Source organism: Oncorhynchus kisutch, linkage group LG17, assembly GCF_002021735.2.
Source record: "Oncorhynchus kisutch isolate 150728-3 linkage group LG17, Okis_V2, whole genome shotgun sequence".
NCBI lineage: Eukaryota > Metazoa > Chordata > Actinopteri > Salmoniformes > Salmonidae > Oncorhynchus > Oncorhynchus kisutch.
The window spans coordinates 85,704,076-85,726,575 of record NC_034190.2 but is presented as its reverse complement, the minus strand read 5'-3'; the positions used below and the strand labels follow the sequence as shown (position 1 = coordinate 85,726,575).

Sequence of the window (22,500 nt, the reverse complement as noted above, 5' to 3'; positions counted from 1 at the left end):
GGTACAGAGTCAATGTGGAGGCTATATACAGGGTATTACGGTACAGAGTCAATGTGGAGGCTATATACAGGGTATTACGGTACAGAGTCAATGTGGAGGCTATATACAGGGTATTACGGTACAGAGTCAATGTGGAGGCTATATACAGGGTATTACGGTACAGAGTCAGTGTGGAGGCTATATACAGGGTATTACGGTACAGAGTCAGTGTGGAGGCTATATACAGGGTATTACGGTACAGAGTCAATGTGGAGGCTATATACAGGGTATTACGGTACAGAGTCAGTGTGGAGGCTATATACAGGGTGTTACGGTACAGAGTCAATGTGGAGGCTATATACAGGGTATTACGGTACAGAGTCAGTGTGGAGGCTATATACAGGGTATTACGGTACAGAGTCAATGTGGAGGCTATATACAGGGTATTACGGTACAGAGTCAGTGTGGAGGCTATATACAGGGTGTTACGGTACAGAGTCAATGTGGAGGCTATATACAGGGTATTACGGTACAGAGTCAATGTGGAGGCTATATACAGGGTATTACGGTACAGAGTCAGTGTGGAGGCTATATACAGGGTGTTACGGTACAGAGTCAATGTGGAGGCTATATACAGGGTATTACGGTACAGAGTCAATGTGGAGGCTATATACAGGGTATTACGGTACAGAGTCAATGTGGAGGCTATATACAGGGTATTACGGTACAGAGTCAATGTGGAGGCTATATACAGGGTATTACGGTACAGAGTCAATGTGGAGGCTATATACAGGGTATTACGGTACAGAGTCAATGTGGAGGCTATATACAGGGTATTACGGTACAGAGTCAATGTGGAGGCTATATACAGGGTATTACGGTACAGAGTCAATGTGGAGGCTATATACAGGGTATTACGGTACAGAGTCAATCTGGAGGCTATATACAGGGTATTACGGTACAGAGTCAATGTGGAGGCTATATACAGGGGGTACGTACTGGTACAGAGTCAGTGTGGAGGCTATATACAGGGTATTACGGTACAGAGTCAATGTGGAGGCTTTATACAGGGTATTACGGTACAGAGTCAATGTGGAGGCTATATACAGGGGGTACCGGTACAGAGTCAATGTGGAGGCTATATACAGGGTATTACAGTACAGAGTCAATGTGGAGGCTATATACAGGGTATTACGGTACAGAGTCAGTGTGGAGGCTATATACAGGGTATTACGGTACAGAGTCAATGTGGAGGCTTTATACAGGGTATTACGGTACAGAGTCAATGTGGAGGCTATATACAGGGGGTACCGGTACAGAGTCAATGTGGAGGCTATATACAGGGGGTACCGGTACAGAGTCAATGTGGAGGCTATATACAGGGGGTACCGGTACAGAGTCAATGTGGAGGCTATATACAGGGGGTACCGGTATAGAGTCAATGTGGAGGCTATATACAGGGTATTACGGTACAGAGTCAATGTGGAGGCTATATACAGGGTATTACGGTACAGAGTCAGTGTGGAGGCTATATACAGGGTATTACGGTACAGAGTCAATGTGGAGGCTTTATACAGGGTATTACGGTACAGAGTCAATGTGGAGGCTATATACAGGGGGTACCGGTACAGAGTCAATGTGGAGGCTATATACAGGGGGTACCGGTACAGAGTCAATGTGGAGGCTATATACAGGGGGTACCGGTACAGAGTCAATGTGGAGGCTATATACAGGGGGTACCGGTATAGAGTCAATGTGGAGGCTATATACAGGGTATTACGGTACAGAGTCAATGTGGAGGCTATATACAGGGTATTACGGTACAGAGTCAATGTGGAGGCTATATACAGGGGGTACCGGTACAGAGTCAATGTGGAGGCTATATACAGGGGGTATCGGTACAGAGTCAATGTGGAGGTTATATACAGGGTATTACGGTACAGAGTCAATGTGGAGGCTATATACAGGGTATTAAGGTACAGAGTCAATGTGGAGGCTATATACAGGGGGTACCGGTATAGAGTCAATGTGGAGGCTATATACAGGGTATTACGGTACAGAGTCAATGTGGAGGCTATATACAGGGTATTACGGTACAGAGTCAATGTGGAGGCTATATACAGGGGGTACCGGTACAGAGTCAATGTGGAGGCTATATACAGGGGGTATCGGTACAGAGTCAATGTGGAGGTTATATACAGGGTATTACGGTACAGAGTCAATGTGGAGGCTATATACAGGGTATTACGGTACAGAGTCAATGTGGAGGCTATATACAGGGGGTACCGGTACAGAGTCAATGTGGAGGCTATATACAGGGGGTATCGGTACAGAGTCAATGTGGAGGTTATATACAGGGTATTACGGTACAGAGTCAATGTGGAGGCTATATACAGGGTATTACGGTACAGAGTCAATGTGGAGGCTATATACAGGGTATTACGGTACAGAGTCAATGTGGAGGCTATATACAGGGTATTACGGTACAGAGTCAGTGTGGAGGCTATATACAGGGTATTACGGTACAGAGTCAATGTGGAGGCTTTATACAGGGTATTACGGTACAGAGTCAATGTGGAGGCTATATACAGGGGGGTACCGGTACAGAGTCAATGTGGAGGCTATATACAGGGGGTACCGGTACAGAGTCAATGTGGAGGCTATATACAGGGGGTACCGGTACAGAGTCAATGTGGAGGCTATATACAGGGGGTACCGGTATAGAGTCAATGTGGAGGCTATATACAGGGTATTACGGTACAGAGTCAATGTGGAGGCTATATACAGGGTATTACGGTACAGAGTCAATGTGGAGGCTATATACAGGGGGTACCGGTACAGAGTCAATGTGGAGGCTATATACAGGGGGTATCGGTACAGAGTCAATGTGGAGGTTATATACAGGGGGTACCGGTACAGAGTCAATGTGGAGGCTATATACAGGGGGTACCGGTATAGAGTCAATGTGGAGGCTATATACAGGGTATTACGGTACAGAGTCAATGTGGAGGCTATATACAGGGTATTACGGTACAGAGTCAATGTGGAGGCTATATACAGGGGGTACCGGTACAGAGTCAATGTGGAGGCTATATACAGGGGGTATCGGTACAGAGTCAATGTGGAGGTTATATACAGGGTATTACGGTACAGAGTCAATGTGGAGGCTATATACAGGGTATTAAGGTACAGAGTCAATGTGGAGGCTATATACAGGGTATTACGGTACAGAGTCAATGTGGAGGCTATATACAGGGTATTAAGGTACAGAGTCAGTGTGGAGGCTATATACAGGGTATTAAGGTACAGAGTCAATGTGGAGGCTATATACAGGGTATTACGGTACAGAGTCAATGTGGAGGCTATATACAGGGTATTACGGTACAGAGTCAATGTGGAGGCTATATACAGGGTATTACGGTACAGAGTCAATGTGGAGGCTATATACAGGGTATTACGGTACAGAGTCAGTGTGGAGGCTATATACAGGGTATTACGGTACAGAGTCAATGTGGAGGCTTTATACAGGGTATTACGGTACAGAGTCAATGTGGAGGCTATATACAGGGGGTACCGGTACAGAGTCAATGTGGAGGCTATATACAGGGGGGTACCGGTACAGAGTCAATGTGGAGGCTATATACAGGGGGTACCGGTACAGAGTCAATGTGGAGGCTATATACAGGGGGTACCGGTATAGAGTCAATGTGGAGGCTATATACAGGGTATTACGGTACAGAGTCAATGTGGAGGCTATATACAGGGTATTACGGTACAGAGTCAATGTGGAGGCTATATACAGGGGGTACCGGTACAGAGTCAATGTGGAGGCTATATACAGGGGGTATCGGTACAGAGTCAATGTGGAGGTTATATACAGGGTATTACGGTACAGAGTCAATGTGGAGGCTATATACAGGGTATTAAGGTACAGAGTCAATGTGGAGGCTATATACAGGGTATTACGGTACAGAGTCAATGTGGAGGCTATATACAGGGTATTAAGGTACAGAGTCAGTGTGGAGGCTATATACAGGGTATTAAGGTACAGAGTCAATGTGGAGGCTATATACAGGGTATTACGGTACAGAGTCAATGTGGAGGCTATATACAGGGTATTACGGTACAGAGTCAATGTGGAGGCTATATACAGGGTATTACGGTACAGAGTCAATGTGGAGGCTATATACAGGGTATTACGGTACAGAGTCAGTGTGGAGGCTATATACAGGGTATTACGGTACAGAGTCAGTGTGGAGGCTATATACAGGGTATTACGGTACAGAGTCAGTGTGGAGGCTATATACAGGGTATTAAGGTACAGAGTCAGTGTGGAGGCTATATACAGGGTATTAAGGTACAGAGTCAGTGTGGAGGCTATATACAGGGGGTACCGGTACAGAGTCAATGTGGAGGCTATATACAGGGGGTACCGGTACAGAGTCAATGTGGAGGCTATATACAGGGGGTATCGGTACAGAGTCAATGTGGAGGCTATATACAGGGGGTACCGGTACAGAGTCAATGTGGAGGCTATATACAGGGGGTACCGGTACAGAGTCAATGTGGAGGCTATATACAGGGTGTTACGGTACAGAGTCAATGTGGAGGCTATATACAGGGGGTACCGGTACAGAGTCAATGTGGAGGCTATATACAGGGGGTACTGGTACAGAGTCAATGTGGAGGCTATATACAGGGGGTACTGGTACAGAGTCAATGTGGAGGCTATATACAGGGGGTACTGGTACAGAGTCAATGTGGAGGCTATATACAGGGGGTATCGGTACAGAGTCAATGTGGAGGCTATATACAGGGGGTACCGGTACAGAGTCAATGTGGAGGCTATATACAGGGGGGTACCGGTACAGAGTCAATGTGGAGGCTATATACAGGGTGTTACGGTACAGAGTCAATGTGGAGGCTATATACAGGGGGTACCGGTACAGAGTCAATGTGGAGGCTATATACAGGGGGTACCGGTACAGAGTCAATGTGGAGGCTATATACAGGGTATTACGGTACAGAGTCAATATGGAGGCTATATACAGGGTATTACGGTACAGAGTCAATATGGAGGCTATATACAGGGAGTACTGGTACAGAGTCAGTGTGTGGGGGTACAGGTTAGAGGTCATTTGTACATGTAGGTAGGGGTGAAGTGACTATGCATGGATAATAAACAGAGAGTAGCCGCAGTGTACAAAACAAATGTAGGAGGGGGAGAGGTCAATGTAAATAGTCGGGTGGCCATTTGATGAATTGTTAAGCAGTCTTATGGGGTAGACGCTGTTGAGGAGCCTTTTGGTCTTGACTTGGCGCTCGACTTGCTCCACTACAGCCCCATTGATGTTAATGAGGGCCTGTTCGGCCTTTTCCTGTAGTCCACAATCAGCTGCTTTGTCTTGCTCACATTGAGGGAGAGGTTGTTGTCCTGGCACCACACTGCCAAGTCTCTGACCTCCTCCCTATAGGCTGTCTCATCGTGGTCGGTGATCAAGCCTAAAACTGTTGTGTCGTCAGCAAACTTAATGATGGTGTTGGAGTCGTGTTTGGCCACGCAGTCGTGGGTGAACAGGGAATACAGGAGGGGATTAAGTACACACCCCTGAGGGGCCCCAGTGTTGAGGAACAGCTTAGCAGATGTGTTGCTTACCTACCCTCACCACCTGGGGGTCGGCCCGTCAGGAAGTCCAGGATCCAGTTGCAGAGGGAGGTGTTTAGTCCCAGGTTCCTTAGCTTAGTGACGAGCTTCGTGGGAACTATGGTGTTGAACGCTGGGCTGCAGTCCATGAACAGCATTCCCACAAAGGTGTTCCATTTGTCCAGGTGGGACAAGGGCAGTGTGGAGTGCAATTGAGATTGCGTCATCTGTGGATCTGTTGGGGCGGTATGCAAATTGGAGTAGGTCTAGGGTATCCGGGAGGATGCTGTTGATGTGAGCCATGACCAGCCTTTCAAAGCACTTCCTGGCTACTGACCTGAGTGCTACAGGGCAGTAATCATTTAGGTGGGTTACCTTTGCTTCCTTGGGCATGGGGACAATGGTGGTCTGCTTGAAACATGAAGGTATTACTGACTTGGTCAGGGAGAGGTTGAAAATATTGTCTGTGGGTATAACAGAACTGATACTGCAGGCGAAAATCTGAGGAAAATCCAACAAGGAAGTGCCTAAGAGAAACAAATCTCCCTGTTCCATTGCATGCCTTCCCTCCATTTAAAGGGATATCAACCAGATTCCTTTCCCTATGGCTTCCACATGGTGTGAACAGTCTTTAGACATCGTTTCAGGCTTTTATTCTGAAAAATGAGCGAGAAGGATCACATCGCGTCCGTGGATGGCTGGGTGCCAGCAGAGTTTTGCATGCGCAAGAGCTTGGAGCAGACATTTTCTCTCTATCTCCTATTGAAAAAGCTACGGTCCGGTTGAAATATTATAGATTATTTATTGTAAAAACAACCTGAGGATTGATTATAAAAAACGTTTGACATGACACCTGCACGAGCCTGTGTATTTCTGAATAAAACGCACCAACCAAACGGGAGGTTTTTGGATATAAAAGGAATCTTTATCGAACAAAAGGAACATTTATTGGGTAACTGGGAGGCTCGTGAGTGCAAACATCCGAAGATCATCAAAGGTAAGCGATTCATTTTATTGCTTTCGTGACCAATCTACTTTGCTGCCAGTTGTTTGTAATGTTTTGTCTGCTGAGAGAGATGTCCTAACATAAACGATTGGATAGCTTTTGCTGTAAAGCTTTTTTGAAATCTGACACACCAGGTGGATTAACAACAAGCTAAGCTGTGTTTTGCTATATTGCACTTGTGATTTCATGAAAATTAAATATTTTTAGTAATTTAATTTGAATTTGGCGCTCTGCAATTCAGCAGATGTTGACGAAAATGATCCCGCTAACGGGATGGGTGCGCCAAGAAGTTAAAGGCATTTAGCTCGTCTGGTAGGCTCGCATCACTGGGCAGCTCGCGTCTGGGTCTCCCTTTGTAGTCCGTAATAGTTTTCAAGCCCTGACACATCCGACGAGAGTCAGAGCCGGTGTAGTAGGATTCAATCTTTATCCGATATTGACGCTTTGCTTGTTGATGGTTCGTCTTAGGGCATAGCAGGATTTCTTATAGGCGTCCGGATTAGTGTCCCGCTCCTTGAAAGCGGCAGCTCTTGCCTTTACCTCGATTCGGATGTTGCCTGTTCTTTAACACGGCTTCTGGTTGGAATATGTACGTACGGTCACTGTGGGGATGACGTCGTCGATGCACTTATTAATGAAGTCGATGACTGAGGTGTTATACTCCTCACTGCCATTGGATAAATCCCGGAACAGCCTGTAGCGTAGGATCCGCGTCTTCTGACCACTTCTGTATTGAGCGAGTCACTGATACTTACTGCTTTAGTTTTTGCTTGGAAGCAGGAATCAGGAGGATATAATTTTGGTCAGATTTGCCAAATGGAGGGCGAGGGAGAGTTTTGTATGCATCTGTGTGTGTAGTAAACATGGTCTAGAGTTTTTCCCCCTCTGATTGCACATGTGACATGCTGGTAGGGACATGCTGGTAGAAATAGGGTAAAACAGATTTAAGGTTTTCTGCATTAAAGTCCCCAGCCACTAGGAGCGCCACTTCTGGATGAGCATTTTCTTGTTTGCTTATGGCCTTATAGAGCTGGTCTTCGTGCCAGCTTCACTTTGTGGTGGTAAATAGATGGCTACAAATAAAATAGATGAGAACTCTCTCGTTAGATAGTATGGTCTACAGCTTATCATAAGGTACTCTACCTCAGGCGAGCAATACCTCAAGACTTCTTTAATATTAGACATCACGCACCAGCTGTTATTGACAAATAGACACACACCCCCACCCCTCGTCTTACCAGACGTAGCTTCTCTGTTCTGTCGGTGCTGGAAAACCCAGCCAGCTCTTTATTCTCCGTGGCGTCGTTCAGCCGCGACTCGGTGAAACATAAGATATTAGTTCTTGGTAGAATAATTGTAATCGTAGGTCATCAATTTTATTTTCCAATGATTGCATGTTAGCAAGTAGAATTGATGGAAGTGGGAGTTTACTCGCTCGCCTACGGATTCTCAGAAGGCAGCCCAATCTGCGTCCTCTTTTCCTTTTCCTAGTTACTAGAAAGTAAATAGAACACAGAGGGGTTTTCTTGAACTGGAAGTTTCTCTAATGCAAAATCAGTTGAGTTCATTACTGTTTTCTGTGTTTACTAACGACCTTCCACTGACCTTGAATAAAGCCTGTGTGTCTTTGTACGCTGACGACTCAACAGTAGACACGTCTGCTACGACAGTAGAATAAATAACTGAATCCTTTAACGTAGAGGTCCAGTCAGTTTTAGAAATGGGTAACTACTTAAATATCTCAAAAACAAAAAGCATCCATTTTGGGAACAAATCACTCACTTAACCCTAAACTTAATCTAGATCTATTAATAAATAATGTGGCTATTGAGCAAATTTCATGAGACTAAACTGCTGGGTGTAACACTAGACAGTAAGATGGTCCAAATGTATAGACTCAATGGGAAATATGTCCATGATATGGCGTTGTTCTGCTTTCTTGACATTACAACCAACCAGACAGGGCCAGACAGGACCGGACAGGAACAGACAAGTCCAGACATGACCAGACAGGTCCAGACAGGACCAGACAGGTACAGACAGGACCCCAGACAGGACCCCAGACAGGACCGGACAGGACCAGACAGGACCAGACAGGACCAGACAGGACCAGACTGGTCCAGACAGGAACAAACTGGTCCAGACAGGACCAGACAGGAACAAACAAGACCAGACATGACCAGACAGGTCCAGACAGGACCGGACAGGACCAGACAGGACCAGACAGGACCCCAGACAGGACCAGACAGGACCAGACAGGACCGGACAGGACCAGACAGGACACCAGACAGGACCGGACAGGACCAGACAGGACCAGACATGTCCAGACAGGACCAGACAGGACCAGACAGGAACAAACAAGACCAGACATGACCAGACAGGTCCAGACAGGACCAGACAGGACCAGACAAGTACAGACAGGACCCCAGACAGGACCAGACAAGTACAGACAGGACCCCAGACAGGACCAGGCAGGACACCAGACAGGACCAGACAGGACCGGACAGGACCAGACAGGTCCAGAGAGGACCAGACAGGACCAGACCAGTCCTACAGGCCCTAGTTAGGTCGCACCTGGACTACTGCCCAGCTGTGTGGTCATATGCGGTAAAGAAGGACATAGGAAAATTGCAATTGGTCCAGAACAGAGCAGCACGTATTGCGCTGTCAGTGGTATGCATGTCAATCTCTCCTGGCTCAAAGGTGAGGAGCGCCTAGTTCACTATTGGACTTTGTGTGAGGTGTTGAAGGTACCGAACTGTCTGTTCAAGCAGTTTGCACACAGTATGGAAACTCACGGGTATCACACAAGACATGCAACCAGAAGTCTCTTCACAGTCCCCAGGTTCAGAACAGAGGCTGGCAAACACACAGTATTAAATAGACCCATGACTACATGGAACTCTCTGCCACCCCAGGTAACTCAAGCTAGCATTATGTAGTGTTATGTATATGAGGTGTTGTATTGTTTGAACCCCAGGAAGAGTAGCCACTGCCTTGGGGATCCTAATAAATACTCAATACTAAACCCTTTCTGAACCCTTTTTTTTATAAGAGTGCAGAAGGACTTCAGAGCATCATCCAAGCCTGAACATTCTGTAATGAACACACAAAGTGTAGCCTTGTAATCCCTGATCTGATAGGTCCTAGCTAACCTAGCGTGGCGTGGCCCTCAGATCGCCACAGCAGAGCAGCATTAGGGATGGAAACAGCCACTGGTATGTAATCTAATGTCTATACCAGATGGCTTTTATGTGAAAATGGGGGCGTTTATAAACTTCTTAAAGGGATGTCTGAATCTGATTCGGCACAGTTAAAGGCATTATATACGCACCATAACAGTTAAAGTCTTCCATTGTGCCAGTGGGGAGGTCAGCGGGGAGGTCAGTGGGGAGGCCAGTGGGGAGGTCAGTGGGGAGGCCAGTGGGGAGGTCAGCGGGGAGGTCAGCGGGGAGGTCAGTGGGGAGGTCAGCGGGGAGGTCAGTGGGGAGGTCAGCGGGGAGGTCAGTGGGGAGGTCAGTGGGGAGGTCAGCAGGGAGGTCAGCGGGGAGGCCAGTGGGGAGGTCAGTGGGGAGGCCAGTGGGGAGGTCAGTGGGGAGGCCAGTGGGGAGGCCAGCGGGGAGGCCAGCGGGGAGGCCAGCAGGGAGGTCAGTGGGGAGGCCAGTGGGGAGGCCAGCGGGGAGGTCAGTGGGGAGGTCAGTGGGGAGGTCAGCGGGGAGGCCAGCAGGGAGGCCAGCGGGGAGGTCAGCGGGGAGGCCAGTGGGGAGGTCAGTGGGGACTGGGAGTAGTTTGTGGTCATCGTTGGTGAATGGCTGGGAGTAGTTTGTGGTCATCGTTGGTGAATGGCTGGGAGTAGTTTGTGGTCATCGTTGGTGAAATGCAGACACAAACTAGACATCAGATGTTTGAAACTTCAGATCTTACTTCAGACAATAAAAGAGGTTTCACTCTGATGTAATAGAGGATACGCCTGGCGACTGAGACTTTATAAGTTATTGTTCCTTTAAAACGGGACCCACATCTTCAATAATCCCCCAAGAGGAAGTTCTACTCTGATGTGTTGTGGAAGAGGATGTGACTCTGTCGGTTCTTCCCAGCATTGCGTTACTCAGCAGAGCAGGGGATAGCAGGGGATAGCAGGGGATAGGATATCCATTGGTCATGCAGTTTAAGTCGTCTCAGGATCTGAGCCAGTCTAGTTGAGATAAGGAGTCGAGAGTCATGCTGAATCAGAGAGGCTGTGCAATGTGAGGCAAGGTTCTCTCGGTTTTACACACACACACACACACGCACGCACACACACAAACACACACACACACCAGCATCCATCAGTGTGCAGCATTTCAAAGCAGGTGGAGGGAACATGTTATGGACACACCTGTTATGTTTACCGAGGGGGTCACAGGTCGCTGTGAGATATTTAGGGTATTCGTCCTTGTTGGTATTTGAAGTTTGCTCTAACGTGCAAGTGTGGACTCCATCTGGCTTCTCCCCGCCTACAAACAAAAACTGTAGAGAGAAGTTCTGGTGGTCAGGTCTGTACAGCGTTGGTTCACGCTCCAAGACTGTTTTGATAGCGTGGACTGGACCACGCTATCTATGGAGATAACATCAATGAATACGCTGACTCTGGATTCATCAACAAATACATAGATGACGTGATACCGATAGTGTCTTTGAAAACGTTCCCAAATCAAAAACCCGTGATAGCAGCCTTGTAGAAAAACTGAAAGAGAGAGATGCTAGTACTTCTGTGAGTGTAATGTTTACTGTTCATTTTTATTGTTTATTTCACTTTTGTTTATTATCTACTTCAATTGCTTTGGCGATGTAAACATATGTTTCCCATGACAATACGGCCCCTTGAATTGAGATTCTTATAAACAGGGCAAGGTGACTGGGACAATAGTTTTGTTAAACAGTACAAATATGACTTGCGCAGATCACGGATTACATCACGGTCACCAACGCTACCCTACCGGGGGATCTAAACACCTGTTTCTCAAAACTCGAGCACAATGACCGTGCGCTGCCAGGAGAGCCCCCCCCAGGTGGTGAAGGTCCGCCTCCAGGTTGTGAAGGTCTGCCTCCAGGTGGTGAAGGTCCGCCCCCAGGAGGTGAAGATCCGCCTCCAGGTGCTGAAGGTCCGCCTACGGGTTGTGAAGGTCCGCCCCCAGGTGGTGAAGTTCCGCCCCCAGGAGGTGAAGGTCCGCCCCCAGGTGGTGAAGGTCCGCCTACAGGAGGTGAAGGTCCGCTTCCAGGTGGTGAAGGTCCGCCTCCAGGTGGTGAAGGTCCGCCCCCAGGAGGTGAAGGTCCGCCCCCAGGAGGTGAAGGTCCGCCCCCAGGTGGTGAAGGTCCGCCTACAGGAGGTGAAGGTCCGCTTCCAGGAGGTGAAGGTCCGCCTCCAGGTGGTGTAGGTCCGCCAACGGGTTGTGAAGGTCCGCCCCCAGGTGGTGAAGGTCCGCCTACAGGAGGTGAAGGTCCGCTTCCAGGTGGTGAAGGTCCACCTCCAGGTGGTGAAGGTTCGCCTCCAGGTGGTGAAGGTAGGCAACATTACCTCCTCAACACTGATTCTCAACACGGGGGTCCCACCAGGGTGCGTCCTCAGTCCATTCCTGTATTCCCTGTATACCCACGACTGTCTGGCCTCACACAGCTTCAACTCCATCATCAAGTTCGCTGACGACACGACAGTAGTAGGTCTGATTACCAACAACAATGAGACAGCCTACAGGGAGGAGGTAGGCACTCTGACGGTATGGTGCCAGGTAAACAACCTCTTCCTCAACGTCAGCAAAACAAAGGAGCTGATTGTGGACTACAGGAGGAACCAGGCTGGGCATCCCCCCCATCCTCATCAACAGGGCCGCTATGGAGAAATATCTTGGAGTACACATCTCAGAGAAGCTGAAATGGTCTAACCACACAGACACTGTGGTCAAGAAGGCCCGACAGCGACTCTTCAACCTCAGGATGCTGAAGACATTTGGCCTGTCCATGAGAGCTCTTACAGTGATCTACAGGAGCACCATCGAGAGCATACTGTCAGGCTGCATCACAGTGTTCTACAGGAGCACCATCGAGAGCATACTGTCAGGCTGCATCACAGTGTTCTACGGGAGCACCATCGAGAGCATACTGTCAGACTGCATCACAGTGTTCTACGGGAGCACCATCGAGAGCATACTGTCAGGCTGCATCACAGTGTTCTACAGGACCACCATCGAGAGCATACGGTCAGGCTACATCACAGTGTTCTACAGGAGCACCATCGAGAGCATAGTGTCAGGCTGCATCACAGTGTTCTACAGGAGCACCATCGAGAGCATACTGTCAGGCTGCATCACAGTGTTCTACATGAGCACCATCGAGAGGATACTGTCAGGCTGCATCACGGCCTGGTATGGCAACTCCACCGCCGTTGACCGCAAGGCTCAACATGAGGTGGTACACTCAGCCAAAAACACCTCACTGGTGTGCTCACTGGTGTGCTCATTGGTGTGCTCACTGGTGTGCTCATTGGTGTGCTCACTGGTGTGCTCACTGGTGTGCTCATTGATGTGCTCACTGGTGTGCTCATTGGTGTGCTCACTGGTGTGCTCATTGGTGTGCTCACTGGTGTGCTCATTGGTGTGCTCATTGGTGTGCACACTGGTGTGCTCATTGGTGTGCTCACTGGTGTGCTCATTGGTGTGCTCACTGGTGTGCTCACTGGTGTGCTCATTGGTGTGCTCACTGGTGTGCTCACTGGTGTGCTCACTGGTGTGCTCCGTGTCAGACCACGGAAACACCAGGTGGTGATGTCAGACCATGGAAACACCAGGTGAGGATGTCAGACCACGGAAACACTAGGTGAGGGTGTCAGACCATGGAAACACCAGGCGGTGATGTCAGACCACGGAAACACCAGGCGGTGATGTCAGACCACAGAAACACCAGGCGGTGATGTCAGACCACAGAAACACCAGGCGGTGATGTCAGACCACAGAAACACCAGGCGGTGATGTCAGACCACAGAAACACCAGGCGGTGATGTCAGACCACGGAAACACCAGGCGGTGATGTCAGAACACGGAAACATCAGGCGGTGATGTCAGACCACAGAAACACCAAGCGGTGATGTCAGACCACAGAAACACCAAGCGGTGATGTCAGACCACAGAAACACCAGGCGGTGATGTCAGACCACAGAAACACCAGGCGGTGATGTCAGACCACGGAAACACCAGGCGGTGATGTCAGACCACAGAAACACCAGGCGGTGATGTCAGACCACAGAAACACCAGGCGGTGATGTCAGACCACGGAAACACCAGGCGGTGATGTCAGACCACAGAAACACCAGGCGGTGATGTCAGACCACAGAAACACCAGGCGGTGATGTCAGACCACGGAAACACCAGGCGGTGATGTCAGACCACGGAAACACCAGGCGGTGATGTCAGACCACGGAAACACCAGGCGGTGATGTCAGACCACGGAAACACCAGGCGGTGATGTCAGACCACGGAAACACCAGGGCAGAAAATGAGTGAATGCTGCAGAGCACAACTAAACACTGTATTATACAATATTAGTTATCCACGTTTTACCTCCAAACAACTGCATCCCTTGTCTGTATCTACTTTTACTATTAGATGATGAAGTCAAAGTGAACCTCATCTAAGGATAATGCTTTCAACTCAATGATAATTTCAGAGGGATAATTCATTCAAAGCAGCTCTGAATATGATTATTCCACAGCTCTCAGAGAGGTGACCCTTTAAACTGCTGGGACTGTGATTCTACACAGTGGCAGAATCTGGGCCAAGAAATCAGAGGTAGGTGTCAGAAATCATCATGTGCCCACTGTACATATTAAAGGGAAAGAGGGGATATACCTAGTCAGTTGAACAACTAAACCCTTTCAACTAAAATGTGTCTTCCTCCTTTAACCCAAACCCTCTGAATCAGAGAGGTGCTGTAACATAACCCTACTAAAAGATACTGCCTTAATCGACATCCACGGCACCCGGGGAACAGTGGGGTTAACAGCCTAGCTCAGGGGTAGAACGACAGACTTTTTACCTTGTCAGCTCAGGGATTCGATCCAGCAACCTTTCGGTTACTGAGCCAACGCTCTAACGACTAGGCTACCTGCCGCCCAGATTAATTGTTTACTGTACATTTTAAAGCCCCAGATTAAATGTGTACTGTACATTTTAAAGGCCCAGATTAATTGTTTACTGTACATTTTAAAGGCCCAGATTAAATGTGTACTGTACATTTTAAAGGCCCAGATTAATTGTTTACTGTACATTTTAAAGGCCCAGATTAATTGTTTACTGTACATTTTAAAGGCCCAGATTAATTGGACCAATCAATATGTAACCCAACCCTACTAGAATACTAATGGACCAATCAATATGTAACCCAACCCTACTAGAATACTAATGGACCAATCAGTATGTAACCCAACCCTACTAAAATACTAATGGACCAATCAGTATGTAACCCAACCCTACTAGAATACTAATGGACCAATCAGTATGTAACCCAACCCTACTAGAATACTAATGGACCAATCAATATGTAACCCAACCCTACTAGAATACTAATGGACCAATCAATATGTAACCCAACCCTACTAGAATACTAATGGACCAATCAGTATGTAACCCAACCCTACTAGAATACTAATGGACCAATAAATATGTAACCCAACCCTACTAGAATACTAATGGACCAATCAGTATGTAACCCAACCCTACTAGAATACTAATGGACCAATCAATATGTAACCCAACCCTACTAGAATACTAATGGACCAATCAATATGTAACCCAACCCTACTAGAATACTAATGCACCAATCAATATGTAAACCAACCCTATTAGAATACTAATGGGCCAATCAATATGTAACCTTTCATGTTGTCTATCATTTAGAACCTGGAGATCTCCCAGATCCATAATTCAGGTTACAGTGACCTTTCTAACTGTGACAGTTAATACCTGCTGTATTCTGTGTATTGATTTACCCAGTCGTCACTCAAATGTACTTCAACACGAGTGAATATATTTCACTTTGCCAAGTCCTCTCTTTTTGTCCATCAATCAAGACTATTAGCATATTAACAGGGAAATGAAGAGCTCTTGCATGAATGAAAATCGTCTGTTTGTCAAAGCAAAAAGAGCTTGATAGTGATCTGATAAGAGTCAATCATGTATGAATTATAATACACCATCACAACAGCAAAGGCAGTGTGTGTGTGTGTGTGTGTGTGTGTGTGTGTGTGTGTGTGTGTGTGTGCGTGCGTGCGTGCGTGCGTGCGTGCGTGCGTGCGTGCGTGCGTTTCATTGAGTTCATAAAGCTGCATCAAAAGCACAGATGCACAATCGAGAGCATCCTGTCTGGCTGTATCACCGCCTGGTACGGCAACTGCTCCGCCCACAACCGTAAGGCTCTCCAGAGGGTAGTGAGGTCTGCACAACGCATCACCGGGGGCACACTGCCTGCCCTCCAGGACACCTACACCACCCGATGTTACAGGAAGGCCATAAAGATCATCAAGGACAACAACCACCCGAGCCACTGCCTGTTCACCCCGCTGTCATCGAGAAGGCGAGGTCAGTACAGGTGCATCAAAGCTGGGACCGAGAGACTGAAAAACAGCTTCTATCTCAAGGCCATCAGACAGTTAAACAGCCACCACTAACATTGAGTGGCTGCTGCCAACACACTGACTCAACTCCAGCCACTACAATAATGGGAATTTATGTAAAAAATGTATCACTAGCCACTTTAAACAATGCCATTTAATTTAATGTTTACATACCCTACATTACTCATCTCATATGTATACGTATATACTGTACTCTATATCATCTACTGCATCTTTATGTAATACATGTATCACTAGCCACTTTAAACTATGCCACTTTGTTTACATACCCTACATTACTCATCTCATATGTATATACTGTACTCGATACCATCTAATGCATCTTGCCTATGCCGTTCTGTACCATCACTCATTCATATATCTTTATGTACATATTCTTTATCCCTTTACACTTGTGTGTGTATAAGGTATTAGTTTTGGAATTGTTAGGTTAGATTACTAGTTGGTTATTACTGCATTGTTGGAACTAGAAGCACAAGCATTTTGCTACACTCGCATTAACATCTGCTAACCATGTGTATATGACCAATGAAATGTGATTTTAAGGGTAGAGCTAGAAAGTTCAAGCCCCTTGGGTGCTGCCATACAGTTACATTAGAAGTGCCCATCCAAGAAGGCTCAAGGTCATTGGCCACAGATAAAATGACGTCAAATCACGTTATATGTACAGTAGCTTTGATTGGAGTGATCATGTCAACATCCTACATTTAAAATCTTAGCTAGAAGTCATCATGAATCAAGTCGACAATCTACTGGCAAATCCTTATTAATTCTTGTCATATGAAGAGAAATAATGAAGGGAAATTAGAGATAAAACATATCGGTGCTCATGGAACATTGGACATAAACATTACACAAGTTGGAAATCGCAAATTCAACAATGGGTGGTTTGGAAATAATCAGTGACAGTGGCTAACTGCAAGTATTTCAAAGCAATCACATGCCTGCTATTCAGTGGAGTGGCTGTGTGGTCCCACATCTGGGATTAAGTGTCTCTTAAAATGATAAATATTCAACATTGGCCATGCTGTCAATGAAGCATGATTTGTGCCCGCAGTCAAAACAACAGTTAACTTGGAACTGCGATGTCTTGAATTCACTGAAGTCAAGTTAACTGGGAAGTCAGGAATAAACGAGCTCCGACTGGGAAAATATGTTTTGATCAGTTATCCAACTCGGAATTGTAAATCCGGCCTCTTTCTAGATCCACGACCTGAAGATCAATGATGTCATCATGATTCAACCTTGTTTTTTTCCCAGAGTTCCCAGTTGTTTTAAAAGCACCATAAATCCAGAGAATGACAGACTTTGATGACAAAATTTGCCCACAAAGGACCACTGCACCACTTTCCTGTTCAAGTGAGCACAGCACAACAAGGTGAGTCCAAAAATGTCTTGTATGCTGCTTCATAAATGATGTAATATGCCAGGGAGATATGTATACTGTAGCTAAGTAATACTATGTGTATGTTGTGGAGTAAGCTGCTAGTAGCCCACGTGCCTCATCCTAATAATTTTGTCTATTTTCACGTCTTAATTTCGCCTACTGTTCTGACTTGGTTGTGCACCTTAACCTGTTTTTGAGAAATGTAATCAGTGACTATTGTAAGAGCTTTCATTGTCTGCTTATATGCCCCCTTTATTTATCCTACGGTTCTGACTTGGTGTACAGGGAGAACAATGTAAGAAACAGCCCATGTTCTGTATTCTGCCGCTCTACATTTCAAAAGTTATGTTGCCTATCTCGCTCATTAATGTCTTAATCGAAATGACGGATTGCCTCTGATCCGTTCGTCGTCCCCTTATGCCATAGTTTGTACATCTCAATTGTCACATTTGTTTAAGCAAGTCAGTCATCTCAGCTTTGTTTTTTTAAGGCAGTAAATGAGGCTGAGTGAACTGTTTCGCTGCTGCCAGACAAGACTCAGCTGATAGCCAGGTGTTGCAGTGCTAAGGACTCACTCCATGGTGCTGAAAAGAAAGCTCTGATGTTGGGACAGCTTTATGTAGGCCCTAACAGTTTCCGGTCACCTTTTGTCACCTTTATAGTGCAATGAATGTGTTGTTTAATGTTGTGTAGTGGCTTTGCTGGCATTTCCCTAAAACAAATGTGGGAGTTTGCTCCACCAAGATTGACATGCTTATTAAAATCGGCTACAACAAAAGAAAATGGATTACTCACGTATCCTGCGCAGCGGCGGTTGTGGTCTTGCCATGCTGCGGCTGATGTGGTAGGAGAAGCGCATGGTTTTGAACTGGCTGGAGAAGGAACCGATACTGGCTGCCGTCTCAGGGGAAATCGACGGGCTGAAGCTCGACACTAAATCGCTCTTCGGTCGGTTCAACTGCATACCTGCCTGATCACGGTTTACACAGGCATAGCCTAAAGGACAGGATACGGGTTCTCTCACAAAAGTGAATACGATTAGATTCCAGGCTTGTGGAGTTAAATCCCCAAAAAATCAGGCCTTTCCCACGAGTGGTCCGTTGGTTCGAGTCGTTGTCCCGTATCAGACTCCTGGTTGAAATGGGCTCCAGTCTTTTATCCACCAAACTGCAGTCCTCCTCCGTGAGCTGGACTGTGCGATTTGAACCCCGATCAAACTCTCTATCAACGACGGAAAAAGCCATCAAATAGATATTGATTTTATTTACTAATTATTTTACCAATTATTTATTTTTTACATTTACTGTACAATATAATGAAAATAAATGCAACCAAATGTACTGTAACCTAGGCTACACGAGGTTGCAATCCACACGGATACATATAACAATTGTTGCAATAAAGTTACAATAAACAAACAGAAATTGACCACATTGTTCCAACACGGATTGGCTTAGTCTTAGGGAAATGGGAAGGCTACAAACTATCTTCTTTACGACTGTTTCCAAATATTTTAGGCTACCCCCCAAAAAAACTAACCGCACGATACATACAGCTGACATCTCGATAAAAGACTGCGCATTCTGGACTAAACCGTTTTCCTCCGCCCGATCCAGAATTATTTGAGAAAATAAACGTATTTGAAAGGCCATGCGCAAAACAAACGTTTTTAAATATTGTACACATTAGGCCTTTTATAAAAGTGAACGCTCGTCTCTGCTAACATCTTTCCTTCTGTTTCTGTCCTCCACTTTCCTCTGGAAACGCAATCTCAGCGTCTTTAGTCTACTTAACTTTACTACAGACCCCGTCTTCAAACTTCTTCAAACTCCTCCTTCCAAAGTTAAAAATAATTTAGATTCAAATCCTTTCGTTTGTTTTTGGTGCATTCATTTTGTCGTCAATTTCATGTGCGTTTGTATTTACGATCCCCCAGCTTGTTAGTTATCCATTCTTTGTGTGAAACCTTCTACAACGCAGTCAAACTGCAATTCCTCCAATGCGTTGAATTTACCCCCCTCCCTTTCCCACCTCTTCCCCTCTATTCCTCTGCTCCTGTGTGCGTTATTCCGTCTAGATTAAATCCTCTCAGCCCCCCCTTCTTCGCAATCTCTCGCTCTCCCCTCCTCCACCATCTCGCTCTCCCTCCTTCCTTCCTTCGCAACATCTGGTTTTCATTTTCTCTCTTTTTTTTGCCCTGAAATTTGATGCAAAGCAAAAACCTTGACAAGATCTCAAGTTGTTTTTTTCATCCCCTAAAAGTCAACATTTGTAACTGGCTTCCATTTTGTGATTAGAATTAACGGTTTTGTAAAATCTGTAAATTATGGCAAATAAAATATCCACAAAGCGAATGCAGTAGCGTTTGATAGACCAAAGATAGACATGCTCATCGAACATCTTATAAAAAATAATTGGCATTAATATGGAGTTGGTTTCCGTCTTTGCTGCTATAACAGCCTCCACTCTTCTGGGAAACTGTCCACTAAATGTTGGAACATTGCTGTCGGGACTTAATGAGGTCGGCCCTGATGTTGGTTGATTAGGCCTGGCTCGCAGTCGCCATTCCAATTCATCCCAAAGGTGTTAGACAGGGTTGAGGTCAGGGCTTTGTGCAGGCCAGTCAAGTTCTTCCACACAGATCTCGACAAACCATTTCTGTTTAGACCTCGCTTTGTGCACGGGAAACAGGAAAGGAAAGGAAAGGACCTTCCCCAAACTGTTGCTACAAAGTTAGAAACACAGAATCATCTAGAATGTCATTGTATGCTGTAGCGTTAAGATTTCCCTTCACTGGAACTAAGGGGTCTAGCCTGAACCATGAAAAACAGTCCCAGATCATTATTCTTCCTCCACCAAAATGTACAGTTGGCACTATTGCATTGGGGCAGGTAGTGTTCTCCTGGCATCCACCAAACCCAGTTTCGTCCGTCAGACTGCCAGACTGTGAAGCGTGATTCATCACTCCAGAGAACGTGTTTCCACTGCTCAAGAGTCCAATTGCGGCGAGCTTTATACCACTCCAGACGACGCTTGGAATTGCGCATGGTGATCTTAGGCTTGTGTGCTGCTGCTCGGCCGTGGAAACCCATTTCATGAAGCTCCAGGCGAACAGTTCTTGTGCTCACATTGATTCTAGAGGCAGTTTGGAACTCGGCAATGATACAACCGAGGACAGATGATTTTTACACGCTATAGTCTTCAGCACTTGGCGGTTCAGTTCTGTGAGCTCGTGTGGCCTACCACTTCACGGCTGAGCCGTTGTTGCTCCTAGACATTTCCACTTCACAATAAACAGCACTTACAGTTTACCGGGGCAGCTCTTGCAGGGCAGAAATTTGATGAACTTACCTGTTGGAAAGGTGGCATCCTATGACGGTCACATGTTGAAAGTCACTGAGCTCTTCAGTGAGGCCATTCTACTGCCAATGTTTGTCTATGGAGATTGCATGGCTGTGTACTCAATTTTATACACCTGTCAGCAATGGGTGTGGCTGAAATAGCCGAATCCACTCATTTGAAGGGTCCACATAATTTTTTTATATATATAGTATATATATATATATATATATATAGTGTATTTATATAGGTTATGTATGTATAGTGTGTGTATATATAGTGTATGTATAGTGTATATATATAATGTATATATAGTGTATATATGTATTGTGTATGTATAGTGTGTGTATATATAGTGTATGTATAGTGTATATATATAATGTATATATAGTGTATATATGTATTGTGTATGTATAGTGTGTGTATATATAGTGTATGTATAGTGTATATATATATAATGTATATATAGTGTATGTATAGTGTATATATATAATGTATATATAGTGTATATATGTATAGTGTATGTATAGTGTATGTACAGTGTATATATGGTGTGTATATGTATTGTGTATATATGGTATGTGTATGTATATATAGTGTGTATAGTGTATGTATAGTGTGTATAGTGTGTATAGTGTGTATAGTGTATGTATAGTGTGTATAGTGTATATATAGTGTGTATAGTGTATATATAGTGTGTATAGTGTATGTATAGTGTATGTATGTATATAGTAAGTATAGTTGTTACGGCTTTCTAGTTGTGATGAAGGAGAGTCGGACCAAACTGCAGCGTGTCGATTGCGATCCATATTTATTTAAACAACACGTAAACACGACTAAACACGAACACTACAAAACAATAAACGAAAACCGAAAACAGCCTATACTTGTGCAAACTAACGGAGAGTACACATAGGACAGATAGGACAATCACCCACGACAAACTCAAAGAATATGGCTGCCTAAATATGGTTCCCAATCAGAGACAACGATAAACACCTGCCTCTAATTGAGAACCACTCCAGACAGCCATAGACTTTGCTAGATAACCTACTACGCTACAATCCCAATACTAACACCAAAACCCCAAGACAAAACACACCCCAATACAAAAACCCCATGCCACACCCTGGCCTGACCCAATACATGAAGATAAACACAAAATACTTTGACCAGGGCGTGACATAAACACTTATCTGAATACTAGTCATGTAAACACTTATCTGAATACTAGTCATGTAAACACTTATCTGAATACTAGTCATGTAAACACTTATCTGAATACTAGTCATGTAAACACTTATCTGAATACTAGTCATGTAAACACTTTACTTATCTTAATAGGCGTAAGGTCAAAATCAAATATAGTAAGTATAGTGTATATATAGTGTATGTATGTATATAGTAAGTATAGTGTATATATAGTGTATATATGGTATGCATATATATAGTGTAAATATAGTGTATGTATAGTGTATCTA

At 45.5% G+C, this 22,500-nt stretch overlaps 1 protein-coding gene across 1 annotated transcript in view; it reads right to left on the bottom strand.

Annotated features, from left to right (window-relative positions):
* The window catches only part of fgd1 (FYVE, RhoGEF and PH domain containing 1), a 141,735-nt gene extending 122,022 nt beyond the window's left edge, over positions 1–19,713 (bottom strand). Inside the window, exon 1 of the mRNA XM_031794866.1 lies at positions 18,476–19,713. Within this exon, the coding sequence (XP_031650726.1) occupies positions 18,476–18,644 (169 nt within the window). The 5' untranslated portion in view covers positions 18,645–19,713. The remainder of the gene's footprint in view (positions 1–18,475) is intronic.
* Between the last annotated feature and the right edge of the window lie 2,787 nt (positions 19,714–22,500).